Source organism: Diaphorina citri, unplaced genomic scaffold (assembly GCF_000475195.1).
Source record: "Diaphorina citri unplaced genomic scaffold, Diaci psyllid genome assembly version 1.1 scaffold700, whole genome shotgun sequence".
NCBI classification, from domain to species: Eukaryota; Metazoa; Arthropoda; class Insecta; order Hemiptera; family Psyllidae; genus Diaphorina; species Diaphorina citri.
The window spans coordinates 20,718-38,331 of NW_007378133.1; the positions used below are offsets into that span (position 1 = coordinate 20,718).

The following is a 17,614-nucleotide window of genomic DNA, read 5'->3' on the forward strand; positions in this document are numbered from 1 at the left end:
TCAAGCCCAGGCCCACCCATTTCAGTACGTTCGTATGCCTGGTCGAATTCAACTCCAGGGCATATTTTTGCTGAAAAAGAGGAAAGAAATTAAATCTATGTATCAGGTATAGGTAACTATGTAGTATATGTAAATGCAGTTTCTTTGTGTTATTATGTCACAACTTTGGTGCTCACTGCAGCATTGTAGGATTTTCCCAATATCTCAATAAAAATAGAAGAAGCCAGAAAGGGAAAAAAGAGCCTAGGAGTGGGTTTGACCAACCTTCTTTCCAGCCCCCAACAGCCTGTCAGCTCGACAGCCTTGTCAAATGAAACAGGCCATCAGCTAAAACCAGTGCGATTTTTTTTTTTTTAGGTAAAAAAAGTAGGGTTTACTCACCTTTTGTTTTGATGATGACCCTGTCGATACCCTTGTCCTCGGTTCTGAGCATTTGCAAGAAGTCACCTACAGTGTGTGTGATTGGCCTTAATAAAAGTTTACATGAAAATGCAGCCAACTTTGTTTTGGGTTGAAACAAGGTTGTGCATTATGATGGTTTATGTCCGATGTAGGTAAATGAGGACAATAAATTTACCTACAATAATAAGTAGTAATGCGCCAGAATCAAATGGCCATCTCAAAAGAAGATTTGTGGTGTGCTGCACGTACACCGCGCCGGTCTCTTTCGAACGGTAAAAGGCGAAGAACCAGTGCGATTTTTTTTCTAGGTAAAAAAAGTAGGGTTTACTCACCTTTCGTTTTGATGATGACCCTGTCGATACCCTTGTCCTCGGTTCTGAGCATTTGCAAGAAGTCACCTACAGTGTGTGTGATTGGCCTTAATATAAAACAGCATTTTTCTCGGCGGGAAGGTAGTGGTACAGTAATGTGGGGCAGTCCTTTCTTATACTCCAGTCTCACGTCGATGTCTTCGTCATCTGAAACAAAAGGAAAAGAGGAATTGATGAATTGGAACTGAAAAAGAGGAATGATTGATTTGGAACTGAAAAAGAAGAGAAGAACACAAGTAACTTTTACTCTACACAGTCTTCTTCTTTTACTTTGTCTTTTCCCACTCAAGTGGGGTCGACACCCTGCTCTTCACAGTAGGATCTTCGTCATCTGAAACAAAAGGAAAAGAGGAATTAATGAATTGGAACTGAAAAAGAAGAGAAGAACACATACAAGTAACTTTTACTCTACACAGTCTTCTTCTTTTACTTTGTCTTTTCCCACTCAAGTGGGGTCGACACCCTGCTCTTCACAGTAGGAAGAGTAAAAGTTACTTGAGTTCTTCTTTTCAAGTTGAATTTTCACTAAGTCACGTCAGAATTTATCAGTATATGAAAAAGAAGAATTAATTAGGTTATTCTAGCAGTACAATAGTCCTAAACAAAAATTGACATGGCACACAAGGGATTAAGAGAACGCCTTAACATAATAATAAATAAAAACAGGTTGGGCTGAACCATTAAATGGTAACTTCCGTGGCTGGGAAAGAATCACTCTAGGCTTGCACGATGGAGGTCCCGGGTTCGACTCCCGGCGGTGTGTACACGTCGCAACTGCAATGGGACAGAAGAGACAAATGCTTTTTCCTCCAATTAATAATAATAATTTATTAATGAAAAGAACATTTCAAAAGGAATTTCCAATTAATAAAGATAATTTCAAATTCCATAAATATCTATATACTTTTTGTTCTCGTTAGCTATTTGTTATATGGCGAAAGCATTTTTCCCTTCTTCACTTTTGCTATTTTCTCGGAAGATTTTCTCCTTTTGTTTATAGAAGGTTCCAAGATTCGATCCCCAAAGGAGTTGAAAAGAAAATCATTCCCTTAAAAGAGGAGCTGTCAGGTATGTCTGAGGATAAAATGGGAGTTCCATGGTGTCATCGAGAGAAAACTAGGAAAACCATCAGTATTCGACGAGATCTAACTAAAATTGCCAAAAAAAGAGGATTTTTCGTAGTGAAACGAAAACGATCAATTCATATTTTATAATAACCTAGGTACCATTATGTACGAGTAATAGGAGCAAAAGAGTCAACATGACTTCATCAGATGAGATTTATAAGTGCATTTTATATGATGCTGTTAAGAGCAATAATGTTGAGACAGAGAGAAATGCTCGCAATATTCCATCAGATAAAAATTCAATGCCTTTTTTTCCATCAAGTCTGCAATTTAGAATTGCTTTTTAAGCTCTGCTGAGGCTGAAAAGGGAAGATTTAATTTAAATGTGATTTTGTTTCATCATACCTAGATATTAATTAAATTATTTTCCGGTCTATTTGCCAGCTTTCGTTTATATTTCCCCTTTTATGTTTGTTTTAACGTTGCCTTTATGTTACAGAGTTCAATTAAAATTGGTTAAATTAGCTACGATGGGAGAAGAAGAGGAAGTTAATTTTGAATATAAAAGGCACTGCCGGCCGCTAAAAGTTTTTAGAAATCTCCACTAATTTATTGTCAACTCGGAAATGTTTTTAAAATTCCTAAAATTAATTGATTCAAAAAGGGAACTTTTTAGTCCTACGCAAGTGCATTTTGGTATTTTGTGCACATTTCAGAGAGTTGTGGAAAATTGTGTCTCAAACTGTTGAACTGTAAACATTTTCAAACACAATTTTTCCCATCCGCTGCGTCGTACCGACAGCTGTCATTTTACACCCGGGCAAGTTTTTCAATAAAATCAATATGTTTTATAACAGATGAAAACACAACAAATTCAATTTCCCAAGCCCCATTTTTCAAATTTCCCGCTGCCAAGCCTCATATATCCTAGCTAAATTGGTTTTCACTAATCTTCATGCTGACTGATATAGGTTAGAATCCCTGGACAGCTGTTTCGAGCTTTACCCTGTCATCAGCAGGGAGTCGATGTATATCCTGGGTTTGACATGAACACTATTGGAATATTCACTAATCTTTTCAAATCTGCCACTGTTCCTATATCGTGTCATTACACCTACCTTGATAATTTATCACAGATATGACATAGCTTTGGGAGAGGTTACCAGGGGAATGATAAAGCCTTGCAAATCTACTAGACATGTTGGTATGAATGTCATAAACTGGTAAAATACTCATATCTACACAACTACACATCAACTTGGTTTGAATATCTATAGGCGAAAAGGGTTTATCATTTCTAGGCATATCTAGATTCTATCTTACCAGGGGAATGATAAAGCTTTGCAAATCTACTAGACATGTTGGTATGAATGTCATAAACTGATAAAATACTCATATCTACACAACTACACATCAACTTGGTTTGAATATCTATAGGCGAAAAGGGTTTATCATTTCTAGGCATATCTAGAGAGCTCAAAAGTAATTATCATTTTCAACCATCAAATTTTCACTGTTGGATAAAGTTCTCCTTCGTGTGTCTGTTGTTTGCCACCTTTGTATCTCGTCTTCCATCGGGCTCTGGGCCTTTTCCTTGGTCTAACTTTATTCCTAGGGCACCATTGGAGTATTCTGATCTACGTAGGTACTAGGTGCACGGTAGTGCGTAAGGTCAAGTTCCGGTCTCAGCAGGCAGTTGTTGTTTACAATAATGTGTAGTTTTTTACTGACGCAAAGTGATTTTCCTTTTAAAGAAAGGAGAAATAGGAAGGAGGTGTTTTTAAATTAATGTCTTAAAATTCAATCTAGGCGGGGACTGAAGACAACAAGATTGATGCTTTGTTTAAGAAAGAGCAAATGATGAATGTATTTAGACTGCCAGCTCCAAACAGGTGGATTACGTAGAACTTAAAAACAGCATCTAATCTATACAGATAACAGATGTAAAGCAAGCTATCTAATAGTCTATACCTGTTCCTGATGAATTTGCCAGGCAGAACAGTAATTGAATAAAATAGAATAGCATTTCCATACATTAATGGAATTTCCAATTGGAATGTACGAAAAATGTAATTTCAAAGCCTATGGAAATTTCCTTCGATGCAATATTTCATAGAGAATAATAATATGGAACGAATTTGCATTAAAATTCAATATTGCAATGTGTTTCCTACCTATAACTGGAAGCGATGCAATATTTCATAGAGAATAATAATATGGAACGAATTTGCATTAAAATTCAATATTGCAATGTGTTTCCTACCTATAACTGGAATAGTGGAATACATAACTGCTGGTATATATGAGTAGAAATAGTACATCGTCTACCTATGCACGAGTTTTTGCAATGAACAAATTCGCGCCTTCAGTATTAATAATGAAAATTAGTACGACATGGCGTGCATAAAATACAGTTAAAGCCCTTTTATCATCGTCAAAAGATGTATGCTGCCTCGGTGGTGTAGTGGTCAAGGCGCTCGTCTGGTAAACAGGAGGGTGTGGGTTCAATCCCAGCCGAGGTATGGAATTTTATCCTCAATATATGAATCGGGCCTTAAAAGCTTGTGTTCAAATCAACGTCATATTTTGTGAGCCATTTGCAGGAACCAATCGGACATTGATGTCCATTGTTAAAAGCAAAAACTGATCATTTTCATTTTATTTTCGAATTTATTTTTTACCATAATGATATCTAATGAACCCGAACTTTAGTGCATTTATAGATTTATACCCACAGCAAGATAGCCTTGCTAAATATCCCATGTATCTCCATTGTCCATGCACAATGTACATACGTATGTGGCCATGTTTTATTGGTCACAAGACTCATAAGTCTTTAATTGCACATAAACGTCTAGCGGACCTCATTCCGAATCGGGCCTTAAAAGCTTGTGTTCAAATTAGCGTCATATTTTGTGAGCCATTTGCAGGAATCAATCGGGCATTGATGTCCATTGTTAAAAGCAAAAACCGATCATTTTCATTTTATTTTAGAATTTATTTTTTACCATAATGATATCTAATGAACACGAACTTTAGTGCATTTATAAATTTATACCCATAGCAAGATAACCTTGCTAAATATCCAATGTATCTCCATTGTCCATGTACAATGTACATACGTATGTGGCCATGTTTTATTGGTCACAAGACTCATAAGTCTTTAATTGCACATAAACGTCTAGCGGACCTCATTCCATTTTCCCACAATTTCCTTTATTTCACCGATAAATTCTCTTTATTGACCCTTCACATTAATCTCTTTACTTCGAATCTCTCTGACCCTTTTCAATAATCCGTTCTAACTGCGTCTTAGCCGGTTTTCGCATTACTTTTCCCTCAAAGTTTGTGTCCTGTGTTGTTTTTTTATTGTTTTTATGGAAAGTTTCTTATGTTTTATTCATTATGAATTTTAGGTAAGAGTTCCAACTATTAAGGTGTGTCCACACATAGTCGACATTGATCAACGCGACGGCCGTCGACTATGTGTGGACGCACCTTTAGAGTGGCATAAACTGTAGATTATTGGACTATCTTTATTTATCGGTCGATCGGTTAGATAGCTACTGTTTAGCAGTCTCCCACTTTTTCGCCACTATCTGAGATTTTTATCATATTTTTCATTATTATTTGTGTAATCAAAACAAAAAAAGCTCAGGTATACTTTCAACATTACAATATGAAACTCTACAAGAATTGTTTTGCTCCTGCAAAGGGCGTTACCAAGAGAAAAGACAGACTTCATACCCTGTCTGTATATTTATTTTCCATTTTTTCATTACCTACTGCTGAGAGAAAATAATTACAACTCCATTAAAGGCAATACGTGCAAACTGCAAACTTTATTGATCCCTTTAGCTCCCCTGAAGAGAGAAGTCTTGCAGTAGACACATATGGAATGGGAAACTTACGGGAAACAGAGTTCTTACGGAATAAAAGTTTACTGTATTCCATACTTTGAAGAATTTTAAGAATGGAATAGAAACGGTGCAGGTGTACGAGTAATGTGTAATGGTCAAGACGCTCGCCTGGTAATCAGGAGCCTGTGAGCTCAATCCCAGTCGAGGTATGGAATTTTGTCTTCAATATAATTTCAGAATTTGACCCCACTAATAGTTAGCTTAATACTGGAGTAAAGGAAATTTTCAGTCCTATTCGATCCGGAAAAAAACTTCGAATTCGCCCGGCACTGAACTTATGACCTCCGGTGTGCAACCCTAGTTTAAAACACACTAAATTACGAGTTGACTACACGTTTTTTTCATCACTCTCATCAGGGACATTACCAGAAAAATAGGTAACACACAAACCTAGAGAACCTTCCTATTTTTAATATTATTAGTTTTTTTTTACATCCGAAAATTTAGGAACAAACAAAACAATCTTCGGCGGATATACAGCACGACAGTAATTACTGCATTCCAATCTCATGGACATCGCTATAGGTCAGCGGTTCTCAACCTTTTTTCGCCTGCGTACCCCTTGGGTACCTAAATTTAATCTCAAGAATCCCCACCACCATCACATCATAATGAGTACTGCGTACTTATACCTAGGTTGATGTGTACCCCTACTATACTGAGTTCTAAACATACTCAGTACCTTTTGAAAAATTCAGTACATTGATTCGAAATTTGCTTTTATTATTCTTCTGTCCTCCTGTTGAGAATCGCTGCTATAGGTGAATCACATTTCCATCATTTCAGTAGGTACCAAACTCCATATATCAGTGGTAGTATGTATAGGCACATCAGTAAACCGGAAAATACTACAGCTCGCTGGACCAGCACATATGAGTGTTACGGATTCTGTGTATAAACAGCTAAACACTAGTAAAACTCGCACCTAGTGTAAAATACTAGTCATTGAAATATTCTCGTTTTTCCCCCCTATTGGTCAGTGCGGTGCTTTTTAATCGAAATCAAACATATAAATTTTCCTCTCAAAAAAAAAAAAAAAAAAAAAAAGTTCGCTATATTCTCCTCTCAAAGAGAACCGTAAATTTCAGTTTCACTGAATTTTCGTGAAAAGTTCCAACTCTAGTCAGTGTGTTCGTAGTTCGTTTCAAATAAAAGTGTTCGCTGTAGATAAAAGTTATTGATAACGTTTTTGCTTCGAGTTGTGAACATTGGCATACGCATAGGTATCTCTACATATCTACCTCTTATTTATATTTTATTCATTACATAACACGGTTCTAAACTTGAGAATCCAAATAATTTCGGTAAACGTAGTGAATATGTTGTGAAGAAAATAGTAAAAGTTGTAAATATGTTGTAAACAAAGAGGTAAAAGTTGTAAACTAAGAACTCCGCCTTGTTAAGTGCCCTTCTTAGCAGTCATAAGTGTTTTTGTTTCTATAGAATAATAGATTGCCGCTGAAAAGTTATGAAGACACGAAGTTATCAGAATGGCTGAAATTTTCATACGTCTGTGAATACAGCACAAAGTTCATCCTGGGACAGGTTGGTAAACAATGTAATAATGATTAATAATTTCACTCTTACAACTGATGTGGGTATAACATTATAACTAAGGAATTTTAATGATTTCTATAGAATAATAGCATGAATGCTTCACACGAAATGTCGTTCCTTCATTTAAAGATTGAAACCCTTTCCTAAACTTGATCAATACACCTTCTTATGAGTTGGGCTCGAACCACCAACCTTCAGATCCACAGTCCACAGCACTAACCACTACACCACTAAATTTGGTGATGGTTAAACTATTGTAATTAATTATTTATAAGCAAAACCCACAAACCCAGATTTTATCGTGATTTACGATCGGGAACAAATTCAATCAAAATACCAAAAGTTATACTTTTATCTAGTGCACTATACAATGTAAGTAGATATTTAATAAATAAAATTTACCACCAAAATAATTGCTCCCTATCCAGACGGTTTTATCGTGCTTTTATCTAACGTTTTATGTATGCAGGAGCAACTCCCGTAATTTAGGTAGTGGTCACAACACTGCTTCAAGTCCGGTTCGATTTCCGGTGGGGGTCGATTAAATTTGAAGCTACTTTTATTTTTTAAAAAGTTACTATTTCTCTGTTTACCTCCGTACATGCCAAAGTTGTTCATAAACTAATTTCACAGTATGTTTTAATTTCCTTCCCTTCTTGGTACCCTTTTAAAATTTTACTTTCTATAACAAGTCTTTTTTTACTTTCTATAACAATATTTTTACTTCTTATTTATGAATTTCAAAATTATTTCCCTTCAATGATCTTTTTCAACACTCTTGTATTGTTGTCACTGAATTGCCTACTCAACAAAATACATCATCAAATTGAATATATCAATGCCTAAATTACTCACTAATAATGCCAATTTCAAATATCCACGAGTCTGTTGAACATAAATATTTCAAGTAGGTACATAACCTATGCTGTGCCCTATTCTTAATCATCTTCCTAAAAAACATCAATGTGCCATTAATAAGTAATTAGAAGCTTTATGCAATGCACAATAATTTATGTAACAAAACTAATAGGTATAAAATGCAAAGACAATAGAAAATTAATGTGTTTTGTATTTGTCCTCGTATAGTTATATAAGTAATTAGGTATTTACCTAAATATTTCGAACAATCTTTCTCACCGAAATAGAAGTTCAGTGGTCTACTTAGTAATTTAATCGATCGTCAATTGAAAACATTATCTAATCAGGAAATCCCACTAAGAAATTCCGTCTTGCTTGTTAAATTTCATTACAATAGAAAATTGATGTGTTTTGTATTTGTCCTCGTATATTTATATAAGTAATTAGGTATTTATCTAAATATTTCGAACAATCTTTCTCACCGAAATAAAAGTTCAGTGGTCCACTTAGTAATTTAATCGATCGTCAATTGAAAACATTATCTAATCAGGAAATCCCACTAAGAAATTCCGTCTTGCTTGTTAAATTTCATCTGAATAATAGATAGAAGGTACCTCTATTTCAACAAATTTACCTATCTCTTGGTAATAATCAGAGGAATTATCTGTTTCTTCAATTTAACATCGAAAGAATAAAGAAATTACTTCTTCTGGGTAACCTCAAGTGAGCACTCACATGTTTCAATCAAACATCATCCATCATCATTTCAGCTGTTTATTTCTACAAAGGTACTTAACAAATTTGCATTATCAGATCTATTCTTATGATTTTCAATGATCTATTGCAAGAATTTCCTTGTGTTTGATTGTTTGAATATCTGAATAATAGATAGAAGGTACCTCTATTTCAACAAATTTACCTATCTCTTGGTAACAATCAGAGGAATTATCTGTTTCTTCAATTTAACATCGAAAGAATAAAGAAATTACTTCTTCTGGGTAACCTCAAGTTTCAATCAAACATCACATGTTTCAATCAAACATCATCCATCATCATTTCAGCTGTTTATTTCTACATAGGTACTTAACAAATTTGCATTATCAGATCTATTCTTATGATTTTCAATGATCTATTGCAAGAATTTCCTTGTGTTTGATTGTTTGAAATGACAAGACAGTTTTTTAACTCTAAAACTGCAGCATGAAAGCAAAGTACCTATCTACTGGTATAAATGGTGTAGATACCTGCTGTGAAAAGCCACAAGTTATCATTCTATTTTTATAATATATTTTTACTTTCCTTATCCTATAGGAAGGAAAGTAATGTAATCGGGTCAAATTTTCGATGGTCAGTTTTTAGTGCCAAAACACGGTGACAAGACAGTTTTTTAACTCTAAAACTGCAGCATGCCATGAAAGCACAGTATCTACTAAAAGTTGGTATAAATGGTGTAGATACCTGCTGTGAAAAGCCACAAGTTATCATTCTATTTTTATATATTTTTACTTTCCTTATCCTATGGGAAGGAAAGTAATGTAATCGGGTCAAATTTTCGATGGTCAGTTTTTAGTGTCAAAACACGTTTTGAGGTCCCTAGAGCCTAAATCCAAAGTTTCAGCCATTGGTCCGTGTGTGTGTCTGTCTGTCCGTGTCCGTGTGTCTGTCTGTAAACAAAATATCTCGAGAACGGTAAGAGCTAGAGACTTGAAACTGTCTGTGTGTCCGTGTGTCTGTCTGTAAACAAAATATCTCGAGAACGGTAAGAGCTAGAGACTTAAAATTTGGTATGTAGCTGTCAAATGTGACAAGGATGCGACACGAAACTTTTGGTTAAGACCGGTGCAACGGTTGGTGGTATTTTTCGATGTAATTTAACAATATCTCGGGAACGGTATAAGGGTTCATCAAGGAAACTGCGGTTCGAATCCCAGAAGAGTCAAAAAATAATCCAGCACCGCTTTTTGGCGGTTTTCGGTGTAATTTAACAATATCTCGGGAACGGTATAAGGGTTCATCAAGGAAACTGCGGTTCGAATCCCAGAAGAGTCAAAAAATAATCCAGCCAGAGGAAGGCCATTTGTAATATTAATTTAATTGAGAAAAGAAGTCACTACTTGCTTTGTGGGTCTGAAAAAACCCAAACCAAACCTCGAAAATGTCCAATGAAAAGATGAAAACCCAACTACAGGTGAATCTCTGTGCGAGTCAGGCTCTTTGATGTATTGAATAGGTTTTCCTAGCGTTTACAGAAAAAAAAAGTTTGATTAAAAATAACTTTTGTGATTGTTTGAAAACATCTAGCACGTGTATTTAAATAGCAAGAAAATGACTAGCTTGCAGAAGTTGGAGCTAGAAAACTTTAACCCTTTGTAGTTCTCTGGGATAACAATTTCCCACCACATTTTTAGGCGTAAGAGATTTTTTTTTTTTTAAATTTTACCGCTTATTTAAAATATCAAAGGGTTAAACTTTATAAAGTGGATAATTATGGCTCTTGGAACACTCGTAGACCCGAAGTTGGCACGCATTTTGTTTACCAGTTTCCAGTTTTAAGTATAGATTTCGTACGCATAGATCAGCAAATAAAAATAGGTAGAATGTCGATTAAGGCCAAGATTTCATTGGATCCTCATTTCTAGCCTAAGACGCGTTGTACGGAATCTTCTGGCTTCTAGTCTCTTGGAATTTTCTCTTAGCCGACCCGGAGTCACTTATATCGATGACGACTGCATTATGTAATCTGGAATCGAATATTCCTACAAATCGATGAAGTTTTCTGGCAAACATATGTATATTATTCCAGTTTCCAGTCTTGTTTGGATGAATTTCAAGTATTCGTTGATTTTACTTCCGATGTAAGCTCCAGGATTACGTCAAAGTTATGCTTGGCCTCACACAAAATATCCATATGGAATTTGTGTGCCTACAGCATGGGATTACGAACAGCTTTGGAATCGGTGCACGCATTGTGAGCATTACCATGGTAGGAGTAGTATGGAAATCTAATAAATACCTAATACATATGTTAACCCTTCACATACTCTGTGTTGGTGGGTAACAGATAAACAGAATGTTTTGTAATAAATAGGTGCTAGAGTTTTTATTATTTTTAATTTTTTTTTCTTCGATTTTTTTTTGTTCATTGTACCTGACCATCGGGGAATTTTCCCTGGACAGAAGGAAGAGGAAGAGAAGTATTTCCTACATTATTCCTTTTCCTCTCCTCTCTTCCCCTCCACCCTCCCTCCTCCTAAGATGAAATGTTCGCTTTAGTATAATAGTGACAAAACCTATTGTGTTTTCTCTAATTAGCTTTCGTGTCTGGGGTAGAACCAACAACTTTTGTACTACCAAGATTTCACCTCAACCACTAAACTTTTCAGTATACAACACTGGAAACATTGTTTACACAGTGCGACAAAAGGATCTTGTAGGACGCTTTAGTATAATAGTGACAAAACCTATTGTGTTTTCTCTAATTGGCTTTCGTGTCTGGGGTAGAACCAACAACTTTTGTAGTACCAAGATTTCACCTCAACCACTAAACTTTTCAGTATACAACACTGGAAACATTGTTTACACAGTGCGACAAAAGGATCTTGTAGGAAAATGAAAACTCACATTTTCTTCAGATGAACTTTTTACGGAAACTCACAAGTATAGAACTTTGTGATAATTCTCATGTTTACACTAACACAAAGGTAAAGGTAGGCAGTCAAGTATATTTTCTTGCCTGCGCTTCCTCATGTCTGCCGCATGCCGCATCGTATGCCAAATTTCAACAAAGTTAAAGACACGGCATAGAGATAAGTATAACTTGTATTTCCTTAATTCGTATCAGCTTTTGTGTTAGCTTAGAAACTTAAAAACGAACTTCAACTTCTGAAGGAAAACTAATTTTCTTCTTTTATCTCCTATGAGGAATAAGAAGTAAATTCAATACTTTTCAAGAGGAAAGAGGAAAAACAGATAAAGAAGTTTTACAACCTTGATCTTTCTCGCTAATTTGTTCTTCAATGTTGATTATGTTTTCAAGAGAATTTATCAAATCCCCATTCACTAATTGCTATTGGGTTCAATTAAAGCTAATTTTAGATTACATAATCACTTAACTCTTAAGTTGGATGTATTGTGTGAATACTGTGAATGCATGACCGTAATGAGCAAAAATCATAGGAAGAAAATTGAATAAAAAGAAAATGTGTTTTTTTTCCGATTGGAAGGAATTTCTTATTGATGATAAGTAGGTAGGTATTTATGTACAATTTTCTATCATCATACAAACATACTTTCTGGTAGGTAATTTTCTTGCAATCTATCGTAAAAGCCTGTGACAAAGAACATAAATATCTAACTCGCATAAGCCGTTCTCAATGTCGGAACAAATTTGAAAATTACATAATAATGTAGAAAAATAATAAATAAGAGAACATCAAAGGCACACTATTTCCTTTTTTTTTTTTTGTCCACACTGTATAGATTAGTGTAAAACTTTCTTTTGTATTTTTGTAATAGGAAAAAATGTTCAAGTATTGCACTTTCCATTCAAGTGGACACAGATTCGTAAAGATTGCTACTTTTTTTTACTTTCCTTATTTTGGAACAAGCTGGGCCCGTCCCTCCGGGAATTTTTTAGCCCGTAGTTTATTCGATCATGGTTAAAGAATATCTATTTCTTTAACCACGATCAGTGTTATTATTATACTCGCACTTCGTGCTCGCACTTTGGCTTTTTGGTTTTCTGGACAAAATTTGCAACACCATTTTCGTGTTCCTGGTAAAAAGACCTTTAATTTGATATATAGGTCGACCAGGTTTGGATAAGTCCTTCTATGGGGACAGACAGACTGACTGACAGAGTGACAGACAGACAGACGACACCGAAGCGAATACAATAGCCCATCCCTTATACATTTTATTATTACCATTGTAATAATAAAGGAAGGACGGGCTAAAAATTCATGTGGTAGGTGGACCTGTTTCCACTTGTCGTTCGGGAAAAAATCGTGTCGTACATAGTGTGAACACTGGAATTTATATAATAAATATACACGGGCTCTGCCCGTTGATTTGTTTAAAATAAAAAAAAAACACTCATTTAAATTACATTGCCTACCAGGACATTTTGTGTCGTTCGAAAAAAAAAAAAAAAAAAAAAAAAAAAAAAAAAAAAAGTGGGGGGGCCGCATGCCAAATTTCAACAAAGTTAGAGACACGGCATAGAGATAAGTATAACATGTATTTCCTTAATTCGTTTCAGCTTTTGTGTTAGCTTAGAAACTTAAAAACGAACTTCAACTTCTGAAAGAAAACTAATTTTCTTCTTTTATCTCCTAGGAGGAATAAGAAGTAAATTCAATACTTTTCAAGAGGAAAGAGGAAAAGCAGATAAAGAAGTTTTACAACCTTGATCTTCCTCGCTAATTTGTTCTTCAATGTTGATTATGTTTGCAAGAGAATTTATCAAATCCCCATTCACTAATTGCTATTGGGTTCAATTAAAGCTAATTTTAGATTACATAATCACTTAACACTTAAGTTGGATGTGTTGTGTGAATACTGTGAATGCATGAACGTATTGAGCAAAAATTATAGGAAGAAAATTGAATAAAAAGAAAATGTGTTTTTTTTTCTTCTTTTTTTTTTTCAATTGGAAGGAATTTCTTATTGATGATAAGTAGGTAGGTATTTATCTACAATTTTCTATCATCATACATACTTTCTGGTAGGTAATTTTCTTGCATTCTATCGTAAAAGCCTATGACAAAGAACATAAATATCTAACTCGCATAAGCCGTTCTCAATGTCGGAACCATCCACGGAACCCAAAAGCCATCCACGTTGCCAATTTCTGGAAACTCAAGATCTGATGTTCAAGTTTGTTTCCGGACACGGAAAGTAAGTAATGTCGGAACAAATTTTAAAATTATATAATAATGTAGAAAAATAGTAAATAAGAGAACATCAAAGGCACACTATTTCCTTTTTTTTTGTCCACACTGTATAGATTAGTGTGCTTATGCACGGGTGAATAATTAATTTTAAACCTATAACACGAGCAGTACATACATACATGTCCTACATCGTTTCAGTTATGTACTGGGTCGATTTATGAAGCCACGAGCAGTATGAACACATATTAAGCCCTGTTTACAATGCACGGGGGCTCTTGAACTTTGTTCCTCTGGGGAACAAAATCCAAGTTTAGCCTACAGGAAACTAGAAGAAAATTTTAGTTTAGCCTAGAGAAAACTAGAATAAAAGTTCGTTTCAGCACGAGGAACACTAGAAAAGGCCCACGTAACTACTGATGTTCAAGATGTGAGAATTTTCAAATTTGGAACTTAAAATTTCTTGTTTATTTCAGCCTAGAGAAAACTAGAATAAAAGTTCATTTCAGCACGAGGAACACTAGAAAAGGCCCACGTAACTACTGATGTTCAAGATGTGAGAATTTTCAAATTTGGAACTTAAAATTTCTTTTTGTTTTTATTAATTTATTTTTGAGTTAAACTTTCAATACCTACCATTCTTATGTTTCCAAAAACCAGGAATTTCTGAAAGAACACAAGTGGTATTGAAATAAAAATTAAAGAAAAGTGAGTAGCTGCCTACACCTATTTAAGTTAAACTTTCAATACCATTCTTGTGTTTCCAAAAACCAGGAATTTCTGAAAGAACACAAGTGGTATTGAAATAAAAATTAAAGAAAAGTGAGTAGCTGCCTACACCTATTTACAATTTACATTACATTTTTATTATCCACATAGATACCTACTGAAGTGTGTTGTATCTGCATTATAAATAATTTGAAGTTCACCATTTTTCAAAATAAATCTGCTGTTGTCTGCAAATTCCCCATGGTTCTATAAACATAACAAACGTGAAAGAAACCTCATTTGTCACCATTAAATGTGGATAATATACGGGAAAAGGTGCAAAGTACATAAAAGTTCCAGTCAGATAAAACGGGAAGAAATAGTATATGTACAAGAAAATAGAAAGCAAAGTCGAGTTGGATTGAAGCGTATGGAGCTGTTCCAAAAATAGTGATGATTCAGTAATTCAGTTGTTCAAAAACCAAGAAACAAATTTCTACTGTTCTTAAAAAGAAATTTTATTTGTCAATAATTTTGCATTAATAATTCACTCAGTAAAAATTAGTGGATGTGCTTCTTTTACCTATGAAGAAATTTGTGGATGTCTTTTCCCCGATGATGGAAATTAGTGTTTATAGTTTGTACCTATGTAATGCAATTTTATTTATCATTTTTTAGAAAAAAAAGAGGAAATTCATATGGAAGAAACCCCGTTTTTTGAGTTTCCTACGAAACTTCATTAGATTCTATAGTTTCGAGACATTTTCTTCTGAAAAAGTTTCCGATGCAAAATCAAAATGATTTAATGTCATTCTGTAACAACAAACATTAAACTATACTCAAGTTTCATTTTGTTTTGGCATAGATAAACAAAAATGAAACTTTTACAGGGGCAGTAAAACGATTCAACTTAAATTATATACTCACGGTCTCTCAGCCTATGTAGTTTTTTTATGAATTTATATGAAATAAAACCTTAAACTTGAGTTTATAGGTGCAAAGTACATAAAAGTTCCAGTCAGATAACACGGGAAGAAAATAGTATATGTACAAGAAAATAGAAAGCAAAGTCGAGTTGGATTGAAGCGTATGGAGCTGTTCCATAAATAGTGATGATTCAGTAATTCAGTTGTTCAAAAACCAAGAAAGAAATTTCTACTGTTCTTAAAAAGTAATTTTATTTGTCAATAATTTTGCATTAATAATTCACTCAGTAAAAATTAGTGGATGTGCTTCTTTTACCTATGAAGAAATTGGTGGATGTGTCTTTTCCCCGATGATGGAAATTAGTGTTTATAGTTTGTACCTATGTAATGCAATTTTATTTATCATTTTTTAGAAAAAAAAGAGGAAATTCATATGGAAGAAACCCCGTTTTTTGAGTTTCCTACGAAACTTCATTAGATTCTATAGTTTCGAGACATTTTCTTCTGAAAAAGTTTCCGATGCAAAATCAAAATGATTTAATGTCATTCTGTAACAACAAACATTAAACTATACTCAAGTTTCATTTTGTTTTGGCATAGATAAACAAAAATGAAACTTTTACAGGGGCAGTAAAACGATTCAACTTAAATTATATACTCACGGTCTCTCAGCCTATGTAGTTTTTTTATGAATTTATATGAAATAAAACCTTAAACTTGAGTTTATATTAAAACCTCCTGCATGAAAAGAACTTTCAGTATACGAGTACATGAGATAATAAACTTTTTATTTATCATTAGAGATTATGTTTTTTTTTTTTTTTTTTCTTTTTCAAGATAGAATAAAAAAAATAAATGTCCATGGATAACAATGAGAATAGAATTATGACTTGCAAAAAACCCAAGAGAAGAGACAGAAAAGATAAAAAAGGTAGTTTAAGGGTTAAAAAGGGGGGGAAAAGCGATATTATTTATTTTCAAATAGGTACAACTTAATTTTGCTATAAATTTGTGTGTACAAACCATGACAAGACAGTTTTTTAACTCTAAAACTGCAGCATGAAAGCAAAGTACCTATCTACTGGTATAAATGGTGTAGATACCTGCTGTGAAAAGCCACAAGTTATCATTCTATTTTTATAATATATTTTTACTTTCCTTATCCTATAGGAAGGAAAGTAATGTAATCGGGTCAAATTTTCGATGGTCAGTTTTTAGTGCCAAAACACGTTTTGAGGTCCCTAGAGCCTAAATACAAAGTTTCAGCCATTGGTCCGTGTGTGTGTCTGTCTGTTTAATTGAGAAAAGAAGTCACTATACTTGCTTTGTGGGTCTGAAAAAACCCAAACCAAACCTCGAAAATGTCCAATGAAAACCCAACTACAGGTGAAGCTCTGTGCGAGTCAGGCTCTTTGATGTATTGAATAGGTTTTCCTAGCGTTTACAGAAAAAAAAAGTTTGATTAAAAATAACTTTTGTGCGAATAAGTTGAGCGTACAAGCTTGAATACAAACCTGCCCTTTAGCTTTAAACTTTATTCAGGCTCAACTTTATTAAGTTACAAACTGATCCGTTCCATTAGAAGAAAAAAATCAATGGGAAAAAAAACAAGAGCAACTTTTTTTTTAAACACTCAATTTACAACACAAAAATGATGAAAATAAAAAAAAAAAACTCAAAATACATGCTTTTGCTTTTGATCATCAGCATTTTTGTATAATACTTCCCTCAGGATATATTTTACGCGATAAAAAAGGAATAATAAGAATATAAATAAAATAATAATGAAAAAAATGCGTAACATAGACTTTTTTTAACAATATTACGAAACAAAAATTATCCCCATAATCCTTTCTTTTTTATTTTAAAAATTGGAGTGGGAAAAATGAAAATGCTATCAGCTGAACTGATAGA

The 17,614-nt window shown here is 34.1% G+C and overlaps 1 protein-coding gene across 2 annotated transcripts in view; it reads right to left on the reverse strand.

Moving 5' to 3' along the window:
* The window catches only part of LOC103511309 (calcium uniporter protein, mitochondrial), a 108,799-nt gene that overhangs the window by 14,014 nt on the left and 77,171 nt on the right, over positions 1-17,614 (reverse strand). Inside the window, exons 3-4 of one of the 2 annotated variants that reach the window (XM_008476028.3) lie at positions 821-920; positions 382-467 (exon numbers count right to left, since the gene is read on the reverse strand). In XM_008476028.3, the coding sequence (XP_008474250.1) occupies positions 382-467; positions 821-920 (186 nt within the window). Of the gene's footprint in view, positions 1-381; positions 468-734; positions 921-17,614 lie in introns of both variants that reach the window. The other variant, XM_008476029.3, reaches the window with a different exon arrangement.